General features: G+C 38.8%; 1 protein-coding gene across 1 annotated transcript; it reads left to right on the top strand.

The window, feature by feature from the left end:
* The first annotated feature begins 5,013 nt into the window (after positions 1-5,013).
* Positions 5,014-19,380, top strand: POMP (proteasome maturation protein). Its single transcript, XM_012642142.1, has 6 exons — positions 5,014-5,198; positions 8,587-8,684; positions 10,399-10,459; positions 14,285-14,386; positions 17,537-17,630; positions 18,919-19,380. Exons 1-6 carry the CDS (start codon positions 5,196-5,198, stop codon positions 18,984-18,986), a joined length of 426 nt encoding a protein of 141 aa, XP_012497596.1. The 5' UTR covers positions 5,014-5,195; the 3' UTR covers positions 18,987-19,380.
* Positions 19,381-25,261: the final 5,881 nt, after the last annotated feature.

Consider the following 25,261-nt stretch of genomic DNA (forward strand, 5'->3'; position numbering starts at 1 on the left):
GCATCAACTCTAAATTATTCATGCTGGTGGAGGGGAACACTGACACTATTCCAAAGCAGAAGGGAATTGAAAACACCATGTATACATGTATGTTATATTAGGCTTTGTAAGATACTGCACACAATGCTTTTGGCAGTTATGTCTTCTGAATAAAATTTTTCTTTGGCTAATTTTAAAATTGCTCTATACTCCTACATGTGGGCTGGCAAATGAAGAGAGAAGGCTATAGTGAAAGAAACATGTCTAGAGTTTAAAATTCATAGCATATAATCTATAAAATGTATACTGTGCAGGCAAATGAATAAAGACTTTTTATGGTGAGAATATAAACCACTTTTAAGCACAGACAGACCTGAAATAGAGCTATGAAAGCATGGAAAATGGCATGCTAACCCCTGCAGTGTCTGATGCAATGCAGATGTAAAATAGTAAAACAAAACATCTGGATTCAAAATCATCCATTGTAGTACTTATTCTCAGAACCCAGCTTTTCATAATCAGAGGACACTCTTTTAAAAGCAGCTCCATCTGAAATCATAGCCAGCAAAGTATTTCAGAAGAAATATGAAACACTCATCTCCAGGGGTTAAAGAAAAGGGTCTGTCAAATAAACTTGATATAATGTATTTCTCCATCTCTTAACACATAGGACGGGTCTTGCAAAAAAAGATGTGTAAATATGATTTATCTTAAATTAAGCACATTAAACCTTTCCCAACACTGCAAGAATTTAGATCATTTAAAGATTTTTTTTTTTTTTTAAGACAGAGTCTCTGTCGTCCAGGCTGTAGTACAGTGCTGAGATCATAGTTCACTGCAGCCTCAAACTCCTGGGCTCAAATGATCCTCCTGCCTCAGCCTCTGGAGTAGCTGGGACTATAGGTGTGCCCCACCATGCCTGTACAATTTTTTTAATTTTGTGGAGATGAGATCTCACTATGTTGCTCAGACTGGTCTCAAATTCCTGGCCTCAAGCAATCTTCCTGCTTCAGACTCCCAAAGTGCTAGGATTACAGGTGTGAGCCACTGTACCTGGCCAGAAGATTTGGATGTATTATTTACAGTTTACAGATCCTTTTCAGGTCCTCTGAAACCTAGTAAATTTCTTATTGTTAAGATTTATACCATCCCCTCACGTGAACTCTCTCCCCCAACCTTGAAGGAGAGTAAAATTTCTGAAACTTATAGCACCATACAACATTCTAATTATCACGTACCTTGGAGAAAATTTTCCAAACTTTTTACACTAATTGTTTTTCCCTCCCATCCATCTCCAACAAAGGAGTTCTCGTGCTTCTCCTATCTGAAACTCTGAAGGAACACCAATACCACCAGTCCCTGCTGCCAGGTCCTCTTCAAATCCCCTGATTCTGCTTTTGAAGCCTAAAAGAATCCAATCAGCTGAGAAGAACTGTCCTCAGAGACTGGGAGGGAAAAAGATCAAGCGGGCCTTGACAGAACTGGTAGCTAGCAAGAAGAGGGAAGGCACATCCGTGCATTAATACTTCTCATCCACTCACACACACATCTGTGATTCCTGATGTTAGTGGATGTCGGATTGTAGACTGTGTGGTGGGTTGCCAGTTTTTGTTGAGTCTAGCCCTGGAAGAAAGGATATATACATATAATTGGAACCAGGCAAGCAGTCAGGGCCTTGGCTTACTGTGCTGAGCTTTGTTGGGGGTAGGTCAGGCTCTAGGCCAAGGGGACTGCTTCTGGAAACAACTCTAAATACATTTTCCTAGATCACCAGTTTCCCAACCAGACTAGTCAGTCTCACCCATGAGGCCCAACTGTTCATTCATCCTTTCATTCCCACACTCTTCTTTCAATAAACACTTATCAAGTGCTTTCTATTATTTCCATGCAATGAGGTTAAGGCATAGCCGCTGACTTCAGGAGTTTATGGAAGGGAAAAGATAAAGGTGGAACTAGGTCGGTCAGTGTGACCAAGCGTTAAAGATTACAGTAAAGTGTGCATAGGTTTCATGAGGGGCATAAAGGAACCTTGACTCCTCCACCCTATGAAGTCTGCTTTCCCATTATCCACCCAGCTCCTGAGTCCACTACTTACTTCTACCTTCCTCTGCTCTAACCCTTTCACTGTGCCCCTTGAAACATGCAAATAGACTTCTGGGTATTTTTTACTTTGCCACAGGTTCTCTTTCCACATCTTAGCCCTCAGTGAAGCCAAACCTAGCTTTTTCATAGATTCCACCTTCCTCAAAAGTTTGTCCAGTGGCATCTACTCTGCCTCCCACTTTCCCTGACTCGCAGGGCAAGGAGAGTGTCCACACAGCCTCTTGCTCCCCAAGAGCTGCTTGATAGTTTACATGGCCATTCAACCCCTTCTTCCAAGTGTAGCCCCCTGCTTTGCACCACTTTCTCAGCTTTGCAGGGATGAGGATTCGACCCAGGCCACAGCCATTTTTCAACTCAGCATGCTTTTCCGTGTCTTCTAACCAGCCTCAGCTCCTGCCTGGCTGTATTCACTCGCCATCATCTCACCCGTGTTTCATGACCAACCTGCACCCTGGAAGGGAGTTCCTGACTATGTTCAACGACATGCATTCAACAAATGTTGTACTGGGAAGTGGGCATGTAAGGGTAGACGAATTATAGTCCCCACCCTCAAGGAGCTTGCAATCCAGAGAAATAGCAAGTGAAGAGCTTTCAATACAAAGGGGTGTTAGAAGACTAGGCAGCGGATGCTCTGGGAGGATGTCATAATCCTTCCTCATCATTTTCTTTGCCTTTCTGACCCCCTCATACCATAGAGTCCCCTAGAACCCTCACCCTGCTCACTCCTTGTGTTGTCTGCTCTGTGATCCTTTCTCATCTACCCCTATGTTGCCGAGAATTCTACAGAACACAGTGAAACTGTGTTGATCTAGCCCATTACAAATTGATGCTCCTCACCTTCCCTTATGTTCCTTATGGTTCTGAGCCGCTCTTTAATTCATCTTACTGATCTTCAAGGACATTCTCCATGGTGACTTTTCAATTTTTCTGCTCTCATAATGCCACCACCAGTCTCTCTCACCCCATCACTATTAAGAGTGGTGATCAGAATTCCAGTTACAACACTCCTCCTCCTGAAAAGTTCAGGACTTTTTCTTCACCATGTTTTCTATAAAACCTTTTCTCCTGTTTCTAGCAACTCCATGCCTACGACTCCATCCCCCTCACACCTGCTCTGGGCATCTGGGAGGTCATTACTTCAATCATTCCTTCTTGCTGTGGCTTCACTCTTGCCCCTTCATGACTCACTCTAACATCTGTCTAACAAGCCATACACATAAAACAAAAACAAAACCCAACTTTCATTCAAACCAAAATACTGATTCTCTTTTTTGAGACTGACAACTTTCTGAAAAGATTGATCTACAAAATTCAGCTGCCTCCATTTTCTTATTACTAACTCTTCACTCCTAGCAATCTGGTTTCCGCTCCCACTATTTTAAATTGCTCACCAGAAGATCATACAAATGATATGCCGTTTGTCAAACCCCATTGATTTTCCCATAATCATAATACTTGCCATCACTGGTCATTCCTTTATCTTGACATTGTATCTTCCTTAGCTCTGAGACATTTTCCTACCTTTCTTCTCCATACCTCTTTCATGTCTCTTCTAGCTTCTCCCAAGTTCTAAAGAGACATTTACTACATACTAGATTTTAAAACCGTTTTGAGTGCCTGTCTAAAGTATGCAAGGCACTGTGCTGTAGAGACAAAACAGCTGTTAAGAGGGGTCTAACTGTGGCCAGGCACGGTGGCTCACACCTGCAATCCCTTGAGGCTGGAGCGAGACTCTGCCTCTACCAGAAAAAAAAAAAATTATTGGGCATGGTGGTGCATGTTTGTAGTTTAGAGGCTGAGATGAGAGGATTGCTTGAGCCCAGGAGTTTGAGGCTGCGGTGAGCTATGATCACACCAATGCCTGGAGACAGAGTGAAACCCAGTCTCTCTTTTTTTCTTTTTTCTTTTTTTGAGACAGAGTCTCACTCTGTGGCCCAGGCTAGAGTGCAGTGGCGTCAGCCTAGCTCACAGCAACCTCAAACTCCTGGGCTCAAGCGATCTTCCTGCCTCAACCTCCCAAGTAGCTGCGGTGCCCAGCTAATTTTTTTCTTTCTTTTTTTGTAGAAAAAAGTCTGTTGGTCAGGCTTCCAGTTTGCTTTTTGTACAAGCAGATCTGCTAGTAATGTTCTTTTATATACCCTACTACCCCAAATTAGTTTGCTTTTATCCTTTGGCTAACAGTCCAAGGATTCCTTAAGTTGTTTCCATCATATGGTAGCAGAGCAGACTATTTTATCACATTATATTTAGAAGACAATACAGGGTAGTGTCATGACCATGGATTATGGATTCAGGCTAGGTCTCTGGGCATATTTATTTAACCTCTTTGTCTTGGTTTCCTCACCTGTAAAATTGGGGTAATAGTAGTACTTACTTCACAAAGTTATTCAAAAGATTAGAGATGATGCACGCGAAGCACTTATAATTGTGTTGATATGCAGTTCTAAGAGCCCAGTATATGTCAGTCATGATCACATTTACTTAGTGTTCACTATCCCCCCCAGCCCCTGGGAGTATCCCCGCTCCTCTAGCCCAGGAACCGCCCCAGCCTGATCCTCTTTCTTTCCTTAGCCTCAGCACAGGGTTCTACATACAGCAGGCCTTCGGTGCTCGATATTTTAAAATACAAAAAAATAAAGGGACAAAGCCTTGAGTCCCACTTTTGCCTTATTAGCTAAACGATCTTAGGCAAATCACTCCAACTATCTAGGCCTCATGTACTCTTCTGTAAAATGTAATACGTACCACAGAGAAGTTTTGCGTTAAATGAGGCGATGCATCTACAACAGCACAATGCACATCTTAAAATGCCGTAAAAACGGTAGATGTTTATTTAAAAAAGCAGAGTCCACGCCTTTCCTCCCCTCCGGCGCTTCTCTCCCTCCTCCCAGCCCACACCCCTACTACGCCCTAGGCCCTCGGTCCCTCGGGATTGCAAGCGTGGGAGCCTCATTCCCCCGTAACTCCCTCCCGCCTCCCTTCGCCCTCCTTCCTTCCTCGCCCGGACGGACGCACTTCCGGCGGATGTGGAGGGCGGCCCCCGGAAACGGAAGTAGGCAGCGGGGTCGGCTGACGGTAACGAGGCTGAGAGGCTGTTCGCAGAGCGGCTGAAGATGGTGAGTGAGTCCCCGGGCGGCCCGAATTCCAGGCAGGCTGGAGACCGTGGCTCGGGAGGAACAGGCCGCGGCCTCCCAGTCCGCCCCTGGGTGGTGGCGGCGGCGGCGGCGTGGGCATGAAGCCGGCCTCGAGCGCCATGATCTGTCGAGTCATTGGGTAGGGGCGGGTCGTGATTGTAGCCGGGGCCCGGCTCCGACACTGGTCCCACAAGCAGCGGTTCAGCTTCCTCCCGTTTCTCCTCTTTCGGTTTTCGCCCTTTCTTCCCCAGTCCCCTTAGCAGCTTGGGCCCCTTCCCCTTAGTTGGCGCGGAGCTGGAAAGGGAAACCCGAAAGTGCAACGTTCTGTGGGGTGGCGCCGCCGACCCTTGCCCCGAAAGGGGTAACCTCTGGGAGCCCACAGCCTCAAACTCCTCACTGCACACCTCCTCTCGCTTGCAAGTGCATAATAACCAACCCACAACTATAGGTCGCATTTATATAGCTAAGCTTTATTTGCAAACGGTGTTGAGAGCTTGTAGTATGCCAGGTGTCATAGGTCAAAAAAAAAAAATCAATGCAGTTATTATTCCCAGATTGTCAATATTGTTAGTGCATCTCCCCCTTTCCTCCTACACCCCTCCCCTTCTCTTTAACTTAAAAGTTGTGATATTTGGGAAGGCTCCTGAGTTACCATTGCCACTGACTCTGATATCAGTTAATGCTGGTAGGCCATCTATCCAAATTTAGAAAGTTTCTGTTGGTAAACATTGCTAATCGTTATAAAGAAGTTTCATAAACACTCTCAAGTGTAACTGGTAACTACGTTTTCATAAATTTGTTTTTCACTGCTACTTTATTAGAAACATTGAAGTACTGGCCTTGATATTTTACAAAAGGAAATTGGAAAAATGACTGTAACAATAAAACCCAAAGGTCAGAATTCCCCTTTTCTTTGCGCATAGAAGAAACTTTTTCTTTCACTTTACAGTAAAGCAGTGTCACTGGAGGAGAATGTCCATGTAGGAAAGAAGCAAAAGATACATTTGGAAAGCTACAATCATACAGCTCTGTGGACGGTCCCCAACTTATGATGGTTCAACTTAACGGTTTTTCTAGACCTGATAATATTGTGAAAGTGGTATACATTCAGTAGGGACTGCATTCAGTAGACACTACTTCTAGTATCCATAAAGCCATTCTATTTTTCATTTTCAGTGCAGTATTCAATAAGTTACGTGAGATATTCAACTTTTTTTTTTTTAATAAAATAGTCTTGGTATTAGATGATTTTGCCCAACTGTAGGCTAATGTAAGTGTTCTGAGCACGTTGAGCTAAGCCAGGCTAAGCTCTGACGTTCAGTAGGTTAGGTATGTTAAATACACTTTCAACTTTTGGTATTTTCAACTTGTGATAGTTCTATTGGGAAGTAACCCTATCATAAGTTAAGGAACGTCTGTAGTCCTGGAAGGAGTTCAGCTACCTGGTGCAAATGAGTAAACAGGGCCAAAGAGATGGTGTGCTTTGCTGGCAGGTTCTTCACTTCCAGGCTAAGGACTTTGGCCTTTATTTTTCAGACATTGATGAACCAATGAAAGATTTTATAGCAGTTTTGGTGGGAAAGGTTGTACATTTTAGGAAAGCCTTGATATGCAGAATTGGACAATGGTTGAGTCTAAGACAGCAAGACCCAGTAGAGTGCTATTGAAGTTATTGCTGTGGGAGAGCCTGGGCTAGAGTGGTAGAATGAAGAAACCCCAGACAGGAGAAAGTACCTGATGAAATAAAATGTACAAATATATTAAGAAATCAATAAATCAAACTATTCTGGTTTCTCAGAATAGTTTCTCTTAGAGTAGTATTAAGATTAGATACCAAACTACCTGTAGCTATTTTACGTTTTTACACACTTACAGGGATATTGAACTTAAGGAGCAAGTGATTTAAAGTCAGCATGTTGTGCTTTATCTGTCGTAACACTTACTATTTTATTTGCTTGTTTGATATATGTTCATTAGATGAAGCCATGGGAGGTAGACATGCATCTTCAGCACCTAGCAGAGTACCTGACACATAATAGGTGCCTAATAAATACTCGGTGATTGCATGTTTCATAGAATAAATGTGTAGGGTGACAATACTTCTATACTAAATTCACTGTCTCTTCTTTTTGATTTTTGTTTTGTTTTACACTATTTTGATTAGATACATTTAGTTTTTGTTGATAATGCCCTCCTCTTATGGAAACCAAACACTTTTCACTGGGGGCAGTGGTATATGCCTATAATCCCAGCTACTCAGAAGGCTGAGGCAGGAGGATCGCTGGAGCCCAGGGGTTCAAATCCAGCCTGGGCAACATAGTAAGACCTTGTCTCTAATGTTAAAAAAAAAAAAAAGGAAAGAAAGAAACTAAACACTTTATGAATTATCTTTTTTCCTAACTTTTTTTTCTAGCTGTCCTGTTCTTAATCCCATTTCTTTGTTCTTCCTTGTCTTTAGGTAATGATATTCCCCAGGATTCTGTCTTCCACTTGTTCATTCCGTGCCAAACATTCCAACCTAAGGGAGAGATCTTTCCAGTGAAAGCAAATCTGATCATGCCATATCCCTTCACAGGCTCTCCATCAGTTTCAGAATAAAACCCAGATTTCTTTGCATGTAATACTTTATTTTTCCATTTTGCCAGCCTTTACTTCTGTCTACTGATACAAGTATTTAGCCAGTCATCTCCAACTACTCATAACTTGTTCATTTATATTTTCGCACCTTTATCCATGTAATTTCTTTTTTTTTTTCTTTTTCTTTGCTGAAGATGCTACATAATATGCTATTTCTTGTTTCCTGGAATGCCTTTCAGTTTGGCAGCATTAAGAGATCAGCTCAGGGCTGGGTATGGTGTGCACATATGTAATCCCAGCACTTTGGGACCCTGAGGTAGGAGGATCGCTTGAAGCCAGGAGTTTAAGTCTAGCCTGGGCAACATAGTGAGACCCTGTATCTACAAAAAAATGTTAAAAGTTAGCCACCTGTAGTGGGACGCACCTGTAGTCCCAGCTACTTGGGAGGCTGAGGTGGGATGATCACTTGAGCCCAGGAGCTCATGGCTTCAGGAGCTATACTCACACTACTGCACTCCAGCCTGGGTGACAGTGAGACTCTGTCTCAAAAAAAAAAAACCCAAAAAACCCCTGGAGATCAGCTCAGAAATCTTTTCCACTCACAAATTTGCTATTACTCATTGTACCACGTATGTCCCTCTATCATAGTGCTTAAGCCTTGTTGTAATTGTCTACTTTGTGAGTTCTTTGAGAGAGAGACCTTATCTTTTCTTTCTCCTACTTAAACAGTATTTTTGACATAGGTGTTGGGGTGCGTATGTTTACATTTTTTTGGTATTTATTTGTGTTGTAGAATGCCAGAGGACTTGGATCTCAGCTAAAGGACAGTATTCCAGTTACTGAACTTTCAGCAAGTGGACCTTTTGAAAGTCATGATCTTCTTCGGAAAGGGTATATGGGAGGAATTGTGACTTTGAATTTGTCATAAAATGTTTTCTGTGAATTATTTTTCATAATATTCTTCATAAGACTATAAATGTGTATTTAACTTGGTAGATGGAAGTGATATACCTTAGATGGGTTGGGAAGTGGGAGGGGAAGAGGCTTAGAAGAAACATCTTCTCAGAGTAGTAGGTTCCCAGAGTAGGGCATCCTTCTAGGCAATGGTACCCATTAGCATGATTTAATAGGAATTATTATCATTATTATTATTGTTGCTACTGGTAACTTGGAGAGCCATTTGCTTCCTTATTTTTTTAGTTATTGGAGTAATTTACTTTTTGGGGGGCTCTAGAACACAGCAGTTAAGAGGATGGACCCTCGACTCAGACTGCCTAGATTTGGATCCTGACTGTTATTTAGTAAAGGCTATGTGTCCCTTTGGGCAAGTTACTTAATTGCTCTATGTCTCCATAGATAGGGTCCATATCTATCAAAGAGGGCCAATAATAGTATATATCTCATTTTGAGGAATAATGAGTTAATACCTAACAAATACTTAAAATGGTACCTAACGTTAGAAGCACTCAGTGAGTGTTGACTGCTGGTGTTTTTCTTTTCTAGCTTTAGCACTTTCCTAACTTTCTTTTCTGTGTTTTCCTTTATGTTTTTGTATGTTTAAGTCTCAGTTTCTGCTACTAGTCCTTTTTCTTGTCTGGTCACTTTTCTGCTTAATCAAATAAGAATAATGCCTTTCCCCCATAAGCATTCTGTATTCTGAATTTTTAAATTTTATATCTAATTTTAAAGTGTTATTATAATAGAGTGACATTTGAATGCTGGTGTCTGGGTACAGACATAATCTCTCATTATAGACTTACAATTTTATAGTAAAAGACGCGGTATATAGCCTGTGGAATTGGAGATATAATTTGATGTGTAGTATAATCAGATTCACTGGCTGGGCAGTAACTAAGTCCTGATGATTTTTTTTCACGTAAAATGTTCCTTTTTCTTTTTTTTCCTGATTGAACTGTAAGATTGCCACGGGCAGGACAATTTTCAAGCCCCACTTCTTGGATAATGTTCTGTACAAAGACAATATTCAATAAATGATCGTGGCAGGATTTCTAAGGCTTCTTTCAGCTTTCAAATCCAGATTTGGACAATAAGGTAGTCATCTGTGTATTTCTAGAGTGATAAAGACCAGTGGCCTGATTCTAGCTCTGCATCACCTAACAGTACTTTTGCACAGAGGTGTTTAGTAAATGCTCTAACATGTTTATTAAAGATATATTAAATACTGAGTATGTGGTAGACCTGGAGGGAAAAGGCTTAAGTATTTTATATAGTGTTAAAGCATCTCATCAGAGTAATAGTAATGCACATACATTTATTAAATTTCTTCTAGGTTTAGGGCATCATTTAGCACCAGGTTTTGGAAGGTTCTCTCTGGTGATTGGAGTCTTGACCACCACCATAATAGATGCATTCTTGAACAATTATCATACAATGCATTTGACTCTTTTTCTTTTTGGTGAATAGTTCTATGAATTTTAACACATGTGTCAATTCCTGTAACACCATGGTCAGGATACAGAACTGTTTTTCATCTCTTCAGAAAAACTCCCTCATGCCATTCTATTGTAGTCACACCCTTAGTAGATAGGATTTTGAGCTGTGGGTATTGAGTGATACTTAATTGCCCTTTTAATTTTTTTTCCAGTTTTTCCTGTGTGAAAAATGAACTTTTGCCTAGTCATCCTCTTGAATTATCAGAAAAAAATGTAAGTATGTTATTGTGTCGATTTCCTTGTAGGCTTTCAAATTATCATTATATTGCTTCACTAAAGCTCCCTGTCTGCACATCCTTTTCTGTCTTTTATGCACATGTCTAAAGGTTGATCCACTTCTCCATTCTTCTTGTAATTTTCTCATTTGATAGTCCTGTTTTCTTGTATATTTTTCCCTGCCATTTTTGTTGTTGATCTCCAAGTCTGTATCCCCTACCCTTGACATCTTTTTTAAGCCCTGCATCTCCAAGTTACTGAGGGACATATCCACTAGGCACAGTAGGTACACTGATAAGTATGATATAACCCCCACCCTTAAGGACCTTAAAAGTTAATGGGAAAGACAAGTAGTGTGTAAGAGGAGGCTTCATAAAGTGCTGGAGAGGACCAAGGATGGGTCAAGCCGCTAAGTGCTTAGGGCTTTTGGAAGACTTTATAGAGGAGGGGACATTTGGGCAGTTTTAGGCCAATATCCGTCAAGTAACTAGGTGGGGAAAGGTCACTTCAAAGAAGGGATGGCATGTACCAATCTTCTAGAAACAACTTAAAGGCTTCTTAAGTAAGCATTAGCAGCAAGAAGATAAAGGCTACTCACTACTTGGGGAAGGTGGTACAATGTTATTTGGTAACAGAAAACTGATTTCATTTTTAAAATTTTTTTGCGTCCTTTCTCTTTAACAAGGGGATAGATCTTTCTATAAGAGAAGATAAATAATGTAATTGTGACAAGTAAGATGAGAAAATAAAGAGCTTCTAGTTGTTTTAATTGCATTCAGGTTTCAGGCTCAGAAATTGACAGCCCAGAGTAGACTGCAAAGCATATGAGTATGATTATAAAAGCATAGTTGATCATCTTTGAGAAATAATGGGAGAAATGAAAATTGCCTGTAGACTGAAGATGGATAAATAGTCCACTTTTCTAAAAGGGATTTAACTAAAAAGTAAGACTGTGGTAACATTGGCCTCTGGCACTATTCTTAAGTGGACTATTGAGTAGAGGGCTGTGAGCATTTAGTAAAGTAAGTGATGATCACCAGCAACTCTGTGAGCTCATAGCAAATTAATCTTAGTTCGTTCTTTTATTAAATTACCAAATGGATCAGTGAAGGGACCAAATTATCTGACAAGGGATAAGCTTGAGGATTAGATGGTAGATTATGGGCCAAGTGAAAGTAGTGTAGGGTGAATCGTGTGTGGTTGATAACTGTACCCAGAAAGCAATAATGGTTAAGGAATGATCAATTTAGAGGGGATGTGTTGGTAGGGATCTTGGGCCTCTACTTACATTTTAGGTAGTAAGGTGAACACTTAGGAGATTAAATATTTTTCAAAGATATGAAAATAACCATAGAAATCACATAAATTAGGTTTTTAGAAGACAAAGCTGGTAAAGATAGTTCATTTTGGTAAATAATTGAACTATATCACAATGACAGAATAGACCAAAAGGCTAGGCGAAAACTTTCAGAAAAACATAGAGTTGGAGTGTAAATCATGCATTTGAGTTCAAAAAATGAATTGTACACATTTAGGTAGGTTAAACCTGACTTGATATGTAAAATTTGACAATTTAATTGACTGTATACTCAATATTTAGCTATGAAAAAGAATGGTTAATGTAATCTTGAACTTTATTAATAAGATGGCTGGCCAGTAGATTTGGAATATTGGTTCAGTTCTGAGCAATACATGTTAAGAGAAATTTTGACAAATCTGAGTGAGACTGGCCAGAATGGTGAAGACTCTAAAAATGTAGATCTTTTGAGACTCAGCTTATACCTACTGCCTCTATTCTTCCTTCATCACTTAACCAGCTAATGACAGTCTTTTTCTTTCTTAAAATTCTGTAGAACTTACTATCTATTATAAGTCCTTTAGCATGGGTTGTGTAGTTGAACTACTTGGGCGCCACACTTATTATGTCAAGTTGAGCAAATTGCTTAATTGTCTTTACATCTTAGTCTCCTCATCTGTAAAATGGAGTTAGAAATGGTTCATCTCTTGGCATATTGCTGGCCTCTGGTAGCTCTCCATGATTAGGAGCTGTAGTGGTGAGAGTGATGGAAGATGACTGTCATCATCTGTATCAGTGGTTCTCAACTAGGGGAGGAATTTGCCCCCCTCCCCCCGACCCTGAGGGGATAGTTGGCAATGTCTAAAGATATTTTTGGTTGTCACAAATGATGTGGTGGGGGTCGGAATGTTGTTAATACTGGCATCTACTGAGTCAAAGCCAGGGATGCTGCTAAATATCCTACAATGCATAGGATGGGACAGCACCCCACAAGAAAGACTGATCTGGCCCAAGACATCAGTAGTGCCAAGAGTTGAGGAGCCCTGATCTGTACTCCCAGCTAGAATACAACCTCCTCCAGGATAGACTTTCTTCTGTTTTGTTGTATGTCACCACAGAGCCTAATTTTGCACATGGTTGCTAATTTGTATATTGATTGATAATTGTAGTTTTAATATCACATTACAGTGTGATACACATGAGTTGGATGTATTCATCAAAATTTATATAAATTGAATTTTTTCTGCATGAAATTATATTTATTGCTGGGTGCAGTGACATGCACCTGTAGTCCTAGCTACTTGGGAGGCTGAAGCAGGAGGCTTACTTGAGCCCAGGAGTTTGAAGCTGTACCTATGAATAGCTGCTACATTCTAGCCACATAGCACGACCCCATTTCTTTAAAAATCATATTTACTTATCATGAGGATATCTCAGTATTTAAAGGAAACCCTTTACTGAGAAATTCAGATCATATACTCATAATAAACTATTGCAGATTTTTCCTAATGACCATGTCAAAATTTTGCTGTGTCAAGCTAAAATAATTGAAATCATATTAGATACCTTCATAGTAGGCACTAATTTCTCCATAGATTTTTGATCAAAATGATCTTTTTGGTGACAGAAAAAAAATCTTATCTAGAGAGTATAGTATAATAAAAAATAATAACAAGTCACTTCACCTCATTATAATTAGCTCAGACAAATCTTTGTAGCAGTCTGTATATCATATTCACTATCTTTAAGAGCCATTTTGGGAAACTGTTTTAGAATCCATGAGTTGAGTTGATTAATTTTACCTGAAATACATTAAATTATGATCAAAGTTTCTTAAATGTACTGTCAATTCTTATTGAAAGTGTGATTCCAGAAAAAAATTGCCGATTTGGACCCAATACAAATTGAATAGACTTTTCAGAATTTGGAATTTTTTTTTTCCCTGAGTCAATTACCATAAAAAAGTGAAGTTTAAACATTGTAGTTTAATTAACAGGATGGTATAATGGTATAATTATTTCTTTTACTAAATCCTTTGAAATGTATACTTTCATACTTAGAAATTCTAAGTCACTGTATGTGACATTTTCTGAATCTCAAATTGTACTTTTTCTTTGCACCCCAGTTTTGCAGTACTTTTAATCAAAAGCATGAAAAATGATTATGCCTTGCAAATATATTTCTGAAATATGGAAAGTATTCCTTAATTTGTTAGTTTTGTAAATCCAAAATTTGAGAGGCTGAGGTGGGAGGATTGCTTCAGGCCAGAAGTTCAAGACCAGTGTGGGCAACATAGTGAGACCCGGGGTCAGTTAAAAAAAAAAAAAAGAAAAAGAAATATACCTGCATGCTGAATAAAATATAGACATATACCCTAAAATTTATCAGAAGAAATTAATAAAAATCCTTAGTTTTTGTTATGAATATTAAAATTCTTCATGTAAGTATTGTGTTATGTATGTATCACTGCTGTTTGGAAGGCAGAATATTGAGTGTAACATTTAAAATTACATTGTCTTTTGTAGTTCCAGCTCAACCAAGATAAAATGAATTTTTCCACGCTGAGAAACATCCAGGGTCTATTTGCTCCACTAAAATTACAGATGGAATTCAAGGCAGTGCAGCAGGTGAGTGTATGGATCTCAGTTATGTATCTGTGCCATGTGTATTGATACCAGTCATGAGGACTCTTCTGTTTTCATAACAGCTATTCAGACCTTATCTTCTCTGCTCCCTTACAACTTATGCCACTTTCCCCCTTTGTAGAATATGACCTTGATTCCTATTTCATAGAGGAAAAAAGAAGTCATTAAATGGAAAACTCCTCCTAATCACAGGCTCAGTGCCTGAAAACTTATCTACATCTACTTTCATGTTTTTCTGTTTTTGGGGTTACATTGAATTTAAGATCACTCTAGGAATATCCAAGGGGAGTTATCAGGTATGCAGTTTGTATGTAGCTGATATGCCTGTTGCTGAGGAATAAGTACTTGGAAACTGTCCTTCCCAGTGTATCAGAATTACCTCCCTGCCTCTGCTCTGGATTCTGTCCCGTCATAAGACTTCAGGAAATTCCCTTTGTTGGTGATCATTTCTGTATCTGATATCTTCAACAGCTGTCTCTCGTCTGTCTCAGCAGCAGCGTTTACACATATTTGAACCTACTTTTGTCGTTTAAAACTAAACAAAAATTGTATCAATCTCAAATCCTTTATAGTAACTTCTCTCTCATTGAATGTGCTTTTTGCAAGTTGAACTTCTTGAAAAAGTTGTCTGCATTTGCTTTATGTACTACTTTACCTCCTATTCATTTAACCACTAGAGTCTGTCTCCCATCACAGCCAGAAAACAATGGGGACTTTTTTTTTTTTGCCCTCATTTTACTTTATCTTTCTGTAGTATTTGATATTAATAGCTCCTTCCTTTTTCCCTTGGTTTTTAGAACACCACACTTTACCTATGTCCTCCTCCTCTCTGAACTCTTGTTTTTAGGTGTCTCTGTAGGTTCCTTTTATCTGTTCCCTAAAACACTAGGCCCCATTTGGTCCATTCCTCACCCTATTTCCTGCCTATTCCTGTGGCTTTAGTTATCACGTATATGCTGATCACTTCCAAGTTGTAATTCTCATGAGCTGTAAACCTATCCTTTTCCAATTAGAGTTTCACGTGTACAAGTACGGAATAACTCGTTATTCCTCACATACTCCTTATGTGTGCATAGGTTTCTGCCTAAGGCAGAAATTGGAGCATTAGCCTTGGTTATCTCACCCAGCACTTCACCCCAGCCCCTTGCCCCCTCCCCCAAGTCACCCAGTCTATTACTTGATCTTCTCATCATTGCTGCTACATTGGTTCTCACCCCTGCCGTGCTTCATCATCCCTCCTGCCGCTTCGGCCCTTGTTCACACTCAAGCTAGAATAATCTTTGCAAAACACGAGTTTGATCATGCTACTCACCTCACTTTGCCCTCAAAACCCAACTCGTTAACGTGGCTCTGTTCATGAATTGGCTAAAGTTGTGTCTTATTCAATAAATTCTATTAATGCCATCAATTGTATTTGGCTGAGTCATTCTGGAAGCTACTTTGAGTACTTCTCTCCAGAGATAAAGCTGTAAAGCAGCATGGCTTTAAATCAGAATAATCTGGATCTGAATCTTGGCTCCATCATCTATTCGTCTTAAAAACATAAATAAGTTGGAGACTTTTCTGAACCTCAGATTTTTTCTTTGTTTTTAATGTGAAATGGAGAGAGCATTAAGAACAGCGTGGGGTTATTCTGAAGATTAAATGAAATGACATGTTTGACCAAAAACTGTTAGCTTCCTCTTTTATTTTCCTGTGTATTACTCAGATTTCAACTACATATGCTCAAATTTTGGACTTAAGTTTTTAATACTGTTTAATCCAAAAATCTTTGCCCACAATTCTGACCTTTTTTTTTTTTTGCTACACTTTAGCTATTCTTGTGAAGAATTGCTGCCTGCTCATCCTGGCTTTTGATGCCTTCCTGTACCTCTGATCTAACTATCAGACCCTTTCCTGCCTTTTTTAATTTACAGGCTCCTATTTCTGTTCCTCTTCCACTTCCTTTTTTCTTTTTTTTTTTTTAAGATTTGGCAATCTAGAGAAATTTTTCCATGCTATAAAGATTGAAAGAACTCTGTAGGCCGTTAGTAACTGCAAATAGTATCTTTAGTCTAAATACATTTTGGGGAGGAAAAAAATAGCATAACTGCCCCCTTAGATTCTAAAGGTATGGTTATTTTCAAAATGCTAATATCATTTAGTCACTGACCACCTATTACTCTTTCAGTAGACTTTTGGCAATATCTAAAATTATCTGCATTGACTTCAATTATAACTGCTGGACAACTAACAAAGAACATAAAAACTGGAAGTTTGGTTTGGCTACATTAAAGTTTATAGAGTACCAACTACGTGCCGGTGACTATACTGGGTACATACTTTACCTCACATCTTGCTATAGTTTTTGGAGGAAGGTGGTATTATCCTATTTCACAGATGAGGAAACTGAGGCTGAGATGAATCAGGTACCTTGCACAAAGCCATATGATTGGTAAGTGATAGAGTCAGAATTTGAATTTACATCATTCTGCCTCTATAGCTTACACTTTCTCTGCTACACTTACGAGTCAGTCTGCTGTATATGTATTATATGGCAGATTGTGATCTTCAAAAAAAGATCACATTAGTTGGTAATGGTGTTGTGTTTTTAAAGGCAACACAAGTGACTTTGATCTACATTTCTGGTTACTGCTGTTTGAAAGGGTTATACCTTACATTTGTGCAATGAGCAGTACAAAACAACATGGAAAATGAAGTAATCTATATATTAAGTAGAATAATGCTGTCACTGAGTTGGAATTTCTTCAGGAATTTGATCATCCCACATACATCAAGAACAAGGTATGGTGTTAGGCTTTGGGATTTTATGTTTCATTGTGTGGCTATGTGCTGTAGTTTTCCTGGACAGAAGCAAAGCCTCAAAGTGTATGCAGACCTGATGGGATTATTAAGTGTTAATAAAATATAAATTCATTGTCTTGACATACTTTGAATAAAGTTTTGAGGAAGTTTTAAAAACCTTGGTGTCTAAAATATGAACTGTTTTTTTCCCCACTAGTTAAATTTATATTTCACCTAATTTTGTGACTTTTTTTCAAATAAAGGATATAGAACATGAAATTAGATTATATATTATATTTCCCCCCCTGGGTTTTTTCTAATCTTGCCCTTTTCATACTTTTCCCAAAGGTTCAGCGTCTTCCATTTCTTCCAAGCTCAAACCTTTCACTGGATATTTTGAGGGGTAACGATGAGACTATTGGATTTGAAGATATTCTTAATGGTAAGTTGTCATTCAGTACCTTCGTATGGAGCCCCTGTGATAGACAAGGCGACGGCAGCAAAGAAAGACAGAGAAAATTCTTGCCCTCATGGAGGTTACAGCCAATTGGATTCACTTGTGTTTATTCCCTGTAGTAAGATAAAGTTTAATGGTAATAACTGTTCTTTAACTGTTCTTAAAAGTGAAAATTATTTATGAAGTTCTGAGAGTATAGTCTTTCAGTGAAGTAATGGTAGTCATTCATTTCAGCATAGCATCATTCATAGTCATTCATTTCACGTCCTAGCATCAAGTCTGATGTGACAGTCTAATGCAGTATTCCTGGCGTGGCTTAAACAGTGAGAGTTGTTTCAGTATTCATGCTTGTGGGATGTGACTAGCGTTGTTTTTGTTTGTTTGTTTGTTTGTTTGTGGGGGTTTGGCACGTGTGTGTATGTGTGTGTGTGGACTAGTGTTTAAATGACTGGAACAAATCTTTCTTCAAAAAGTGGCCCTCCAGACAATGATTTTTATAGTTCTGCAGGTGATGAGTAGGAAAGAAGAACCTTGTCATTTTTAACAAAATTCCCTGAATAGTTGTATCATGTATGAGATGACTTTTAAGTAAAAATAATACACACAGCATCCTCTGTTTTTTCTGGTCCTGAGGAAGATAAACAAATATCATCCTGTTCGGTACTGCCTCTGCTCATTATGTCCCCAGCAGTGTAGGAGAAATAGAAAAACTCAACAGGATTGAGTTTTATTAGTTTTACTTGGCCGCTGATGTCCGGTAAGGAAATGCTGTGGACATAACAGAAGTCTAGTGAGCCTCCTTTTTGAGAATCTTCCTTGAGAGAACTTTTTAAATGCAGGAAAAGCTGGGATTCTTACGCTTTTACGTTGAACTTAGACCTCATTTAAAACTAGTAATGTGATAGGTATATGTAGTCATAACTTTTAGTTATGAAAATGCATTCATTTAAAAATCTTCTGTAATTCTGTGTAAAGAAAGGGAGAGGGACTTACTAAGCATTTATTCAGTCAGATATTATCTGTCAGGCACCAGGCTAGGCTCTGAATGCATAAGCAGGGTCCGCTCAATCAATACATAGAATGTTTTTATCACCCCCCCAAAAATTCCCTTGGTCCTTTCGCAATCCGTCCCTCCACGCTGGCCCCAGGCAGTCACTGGTCTGTTTTCTGTCACTTTAGATTAGTTTTGACTGTTCTGGATTTTCATGTAAGTGAACCATTGAGTTTATCTTTTTTGGAGACTTTTAAAATGTTTGTTTTTGTTTGTTTTCAGATCCGTCACAAAGTGAAATAATGGGAGAACCACACTTGATGGTGGAATATAAACTCGGTTTACTGTAATACATTGTGCTGTTTGTGAAAATAGAGGGGCTGCATCGTTTATAGTTGTCTTTTTACTGTAATTTGATGTATACAACATTAAAAGTACTGACAGGAGAATTTTTGCAAAAGTTGTATCAGTGATCGTTTGAACTTATTTGGGTCTTTGGTTTATGGCCATGTGACAATTGAAAGTACTAAAGGGAGATGATTTTGAAGTTCCTAATTTATATGAAAACAATAGCCTTCTATGTATTTAAAAAATTGTTGCTCATGAATATTATAATACGGTCCACAGATTCCAATTTATCCTATTTTCTAAGTATTCCATAAATTTAATTTTGAATAACCATTATCAGTAGTTGAGTCTGTAAACTTTATAGTAGCATCTTTTAGAATAAACATTTGTAATTGATTTCAGTGGCAACACTTCAAATTGAGTGTAATATATTTATCTTATTTCAGTATAGTCCATTAATACTCATAAGAATATTCAGTATATTGATGCTATTTTAGAATTATAGCTATTCTCTGATTCTTTCATGTTGCAAAGTGTAAGTTCAGAGGTTTTGATTTTAGTCTTTAAAGCGTAAAATTAAATCAATCACCAAATGTAGGTTAAGCTGTTGTACTTCATAGACTTAATACGTATTTAATATATTACCAAGCAACAGTGTTAAAGAAAAGTAAAACTAATATTTCCTTGTTTTTAATTTATATATCACAAGATGCTTAAATTTTTAAAAAAATTATTAGAACATTTATATATACACTATGCATCCATGAGCTAATTCCATAGTACTTTATTTAAAAATAAATTTTCACCATGGTTGTTCTTTCTTATAAGGTATTCTTTATGAACCTGGTATAGAAAAATTTAAGTTTTTAGAATATTAGTGAATGGGTCATCTTTCACAATTAAAAAATATTTTGATTATCAATATTTTAGTAGCATCTTTTATTAAATAAGTTACTGATTTGAAACATTTGGCAATGTCTAGAGACATTTTTTGGAGTGACAACTTTGCGAGTGAGTTGCAACTGGCATCTAGTGGGAAGAAGACAGGGATACAGCTAAACATTCTACAATGCAGGGGACATCCATTTATGATCGTGTAGCTAGTTGAAGACACTAAAGGTCGTTTCATGTCTTAAAAGTTACTGATGAGTATTCTAAAGTTTTCTGCATCTACAGCTTGCTCCCTGCAACCAAGAATAATTTGGTTCAAAATTGTCAGTAGCGGTGGGCCTGGTGGCTCATGCCTGTAATCCTAGCACTCTGGGAGGCTGAGGTGGGAGGATCGCTTGAGGAGGTCAGGAGTTTGAGGTTGCAGTGAACTATGATGACACCACTGCACTCTAGCTGGGGTGACAGAGCAAGACTTTGTCTCAAAAAAAAAGTCAATGATGCTGAGGTTGACAGACCTTAAGATTAATCAAATGACACTTTTTTTAAAAGAAGATCTCTCTTTTGCTCCTATTAAGTTGAAAATTGTCTATACCAAGACAATATTTGCCAACCCACTTTACACTTAAATAATGAGAAAATGCAGAAATAATGAAGGTTCACTTATTTCTAGATACATTGTAACTAATTAAGGAAGTTGGAGATTTCTTCTGTACCTTAATTTGAGGAATAATAGGTACCCTTCCTGACCAATAGAAGGTACTGTGAAATTAGTATAGTTTAAATGGAAAATCTGGTGCTTTAAATATAGAAATTGATAATCATGAATAGCACGTACTTCCTGATGGTCTTTTTGCTTCTCTCCTTTTCTTCCTTTACCTTCTTTGTATTTATACCAGTCGTCCTCATTCCTGGATTTATATAGGAATCAACTGGGAATCTTTTGAAGAAATTTTAGTGTCAGAGTCTTAATCTCAGAAATTCTAATAGGACTAGTGTGAGGTGATCCCAGGAAGTGTATTTTTGAAAAGCTCTCCAGGGTTAAGAAGCTTTGATTTAAAAGTGAGTTGCAGGTCCCTTTGAGTTATCTCCCTAGAGATACCAGACTCTTTCTTCAGTTAGGCATTTTTTCTTTCAGATGCTGTGGTTTTGTTGGAGAATTTAGTATTTGAAAGATAAGACTTGCCTCTGTTTCTCTTGTGAAGTAAAAAAAAAAGATACTTCACAGGTTGGTGCCTGACCTAATGGTAAAACTAACAGTCTTCTATGCTCACACTCACTCCATACTTCACTTCTGACACCGAATGTGTGGGGGTTTTCCCTCCACACCAAGCCAGTGGACGCCAATAGGTGTCCTATAAATTAATTCAATTCTGACACTGCCTGGGATTAGAGTTAAGCACAGGTTAAGGACTCAGTCCTACAAACTGCCTCTACTTCAGGAACCAATTGTAAGTCCCAGGTTGTGACTTGTGCTTCTGACCCACTGGACATAAAGGGGGTTCCCATGATTCCTCCTTGGGGCCTGTAATTTGCTAGGATAGCTCATGGAACTCAGGGAAACTTCATTCACGTTTATTCATTTGTTATAAAGCACATAAGATACAGATGAATAGCGGATCGAAGAGACGCATGGGGCAGGATACACGGGAGGGAGCACAGAGCTTCCGAGCCCTGTCAGGTGCTCCACCCTCCAGGCATCTCCGTATGTTCACCAGCCCAGGAGTTCTGAACCCCATAGTTCAGGGTGTGGTTTGGTTTTGTTTTTTGAATTTGCCCGGAACAAGAAGAGATCAGGGGTTTTTATGGATTCCTCATGTAGTTAGTAACTCAATCTCCCTTTCCCCTTCCTGGAGGATGGAGGTGGGTGAGTGGGACTAAAAATTCCAAGCTTCAAATCATAATATCACAGTGCTTGATAAGAATTTTTTAACAGTAAAATGATAGAAGCATATCTGTGGGGGTATAACCTAATTCTGTATTAAGCCTTTTTTTTAATATATGTGAGAACAAAGGAGTTGGGTTTTACCATCTGGGTGGAAGTATTGGAGGTTTGGCATATAATTGAACACTTTGCGCTCATGGGATGACTTCGACTAAACACATTTTTTCACTCCTCTACAAAATATAAATAATAGGTTTATCACTTTTCATTGATTTTGCCCTGTGCTATGGGCATTGTCCCTTTTTCAGGAGGCTAGGTAAATGTAGCCCAGTATTATTCCTCTGTTTTGTTTTGTTTTATTTATTTTTAGAGAGGGGGTCTTGCTCTGTTGCCCAGGCTAGAGTGCAGTCGCTATTCACAAGAGCGATCATAGGCACTACAGCTTCAAACTCCTGGGCTCAAGTGATCCTCTTGTGTAGCCGGGACTACACACATGGACCACTGTGCCCCGGCTTACATCCTTTGAATGCACACGTTCAAGAATGCGAAAAATGTTCTGAACAAGTAGATTACTTTTGAAAAAATGGAACAATTATGCAATATATAATCTTTCACTGGAATCTACAACTGGATAAATGTGTTTTTTCATACACATGAAATTAAGCATCCACCAAATTTTGACTTGCTATTTCAATAAAACAAAAATGCCATGGTACTTCATTGGACTTATGTACCTCATGATTTCAAATGAAATCCAAGTTCCTTCATGTATAATAAATGCTTAAGAACCTATACTTAATTTGTTTTATTGTAGATCCTTAAATATTAAAGAATGAGAACATGCTATTAGTTTTTCAAATAGAGTTTCTGTAGGGTTTCCACCCCAGATTAAAAAAATATAAGGGATTTTAAAACTTTTTTTTTTTTTAAAGATGAAAAATCAAGTTTTGAAGGTTTAGAGTTTGCTTCCAGATCTTGAATTTATTTCTGGAGCCAGTGAATGTGCTTTGTCAGCTGTACTTTGTCTTCTTGCTTATTTCAGTGTCTTGACCTTGTTACCACTGTGACAAGATAGAGGTCACATGGAGGATATGGCTTTGGGTCAGGGGAGGGAGGATCAGGTAGAATTCTGCTTTAACTTCGGCTACACTTAGTTTTGGAGAGATGAATTGATTTTAACTCAAGACTTCCACCACCTTTTTAATTTGTTTTCTGTATTCTATAGAAATCTTGCAAGACATGAACCAAATGATTTTTTTCACCAACTTTTTATTTTAAAAATTTCAAACTTAGCAAAAATCTGAAAGAACAATACAAAGAACACCCATACAACTTTCATGTAGATTCACCCATTATTAACATAGTGTCTTACTTCCTCATGAGCCTGTCACTTCTGTCATACAGAATGACAGAAACACTCTGTATTTTTTTTTTTTTTTTGAGACAAAGTCTCACACTGTCGCCCAGGCTAGAGTGCTGTGGCGTCAGCCTAGCTCACAGCAACCTTATACTCCTGGGCTCAAGCAATCCTCCTGCCTCAGCCTCCCGAGTAGCTGGGACTACAGGTGTGTGCCACCATGCTTGGCTAATTTTTTCTATTTTTAGTATAGGTGGGGTCTTGCTCTTGCTCAGGCTATGCACCAGTTACTTGGGAGATTTTTATTAATAAAACAGATTCCAAGACCCCACTGCAGACCTAGCGAATCAGAATCTCCAGGATGTGAGGCCAGGGATTTTTGTTTTTAAATTCCATGGGTGGTTCTGATATGCAGGCATTTCTTTAAAATGGCACCCTATTCTTATTGTCAAGAATTTTGGGTACTGAATGAATAATCAGAGGATTATCTTGTGAGTACAGGAGTGGATAAAAGGGATTTCGAGGGTTTTGAGGCTGTGCAGTACAGGCTATGAATGATCTCATTGAATAGAAATACTAATATACCTCTCTAATGATGAAAATACTCATTTCTAGTAGATATGGTTTATCTAGCCCCCTTTGTAAACTGTTGGATAAAAAGGAACATGTTCTCTTCAGTTTGCCTTTATCTGGATTCCATAAAGACTAGTCCTTCCATAAGTTACATTGTGGGAGTTTAGATGACAGCATTTTGTTTTGTTTTGGTTTTGTCTGGAGTATGTTCCCCCATCCCGTCAGCTTGCCTATCTCTCCAGTCTCTTCAGCATCACATTTACTAATTGACTCTTAGGATAGACACTTTGGAGATGGCTTGATTCTTTCATGCTATATTTTTGCCCTGGGCCTCTTCAATCTAATCCCCTGATATACTTCCTACATCTCCAGTAGAGTTTTTGCTCAACTCAGAAACCATCTGTTAATCCTTCAGCTGTATTAAACAATATCATCTGTGCCTGTTCAGTTCAGATGAAATGCGTAAAACCACGGAGTGTTGAGCTGGAAAGGACTTTATAGACCTTCTTGTCTAACCTCACGAAAGATAATAATTATAGGCAGTTTAATTGAGTGCAGGTTGTGCTAATGTGGTTTCGGTGGACACTTCATACTCTGGGTGATGCAGTTCTTGCATTTGGGTTTAAACTCTGTCATGTGCAAACCCTGGCTGCGGACTTCCTCAGTGCCAGGTGCATTTGTGTGCTGCTGTTGCTTGATAGTGGCTGAACGACCATGGGCAAGCCAAATCTCTCAGACTGCCCTCCTCATCTATAAAATGAGGAACATGAAGATCTACTTTGCAGGGTTATTAAAAGAGTAAAACAAGTTAATAGAGAAAACACTTTGTGGACTGTAAGGTGCTTTGTCTTTTGATTTGGGAAGAGCATTGGATAGAAAAGAAAACAAAAATCAGTTAATCAGAGAATTACTCAGTTATTACATGGGCCTCCAGCCCGAAGACGTTACCTAAACCTAAAAGGAATGATCTTAAATAATTTGGCATATTGAATTAAGAGTGCTATTTGCAGGAAAAAGCCCTAAACAATACTATCAAACAGAAGACTATCTGCTTTCGAGAGATTTCAATGAAATTAACCATCTAGTTGCACTTCAAGACATGGTAACTTAGAAAATGGGAGATATTGAAGGACCTATGAAAATACTGTAAATGCATATGGGTGGCCAGTGTGATGGTTCACGCCTGTAATCCTGGCACTCTGGGAGGCCGAGGTGGGAGGATCGCCTGAGGTCAGGAGTTTGAGGTTGCAGTGAGGTAGGCTGATGCCACTGCACTCTAGCTGGGGGCCACAGATCGAGACTCTGTCTCGAAAAAAAAAGTATATGGACTGGCTTAATGACTATGGCATGATATCAGCAGTTACTCTCATAAGGCATTAAACATATAACTTTAAATGATTTTTACAAGTAAAAATAAAATGTTGTAGTCATTTAATTCAGAAAACATTTATTGAGGATGTAAGAAGTAATCAAAGATTGCCCCTGCACTCAAGGCAATGATTGTCAAGCAGCACAATCTAATAATCACAAGACAGTGGAAAATGCTAGGATCGAAGTACACGCAAAGAGCTGTG

The sequence above is a fragment of the Propithecus coquereli genome, unplaced genomic scaffold, assembly GCF_000956105.1.
Source record: "Propithecus coquereli isolate 6110/MARCELLA unplaced genomic scaffold, Pcoq_1.0 Scaffold175, whole genome shotgun sequence".
NCBI lineage: Eukaryota > Metazoa > Chordata > Mammalia > Primates > Indriidae > Propithecus > Propithecus coquereli.

Coding starts and splice junctions, on each gene's coding strand:
- POMP (XM_012642142.1), top strand. Junction 8,685..10,398: donor CATGATCTTCTTCGGAAAGG/GTATATGGGAGG, acceptor TTTTTTTTCCAG/TTTTTCCTGTGTGAAAAATG. Junction 10,460..14,284: donor TTGAATTATCAGAAAAAAAT/GTAAGTATGTTA, acceptor TGTCTTTTGTAG/TTCCAGCTCAACCAAGATAA.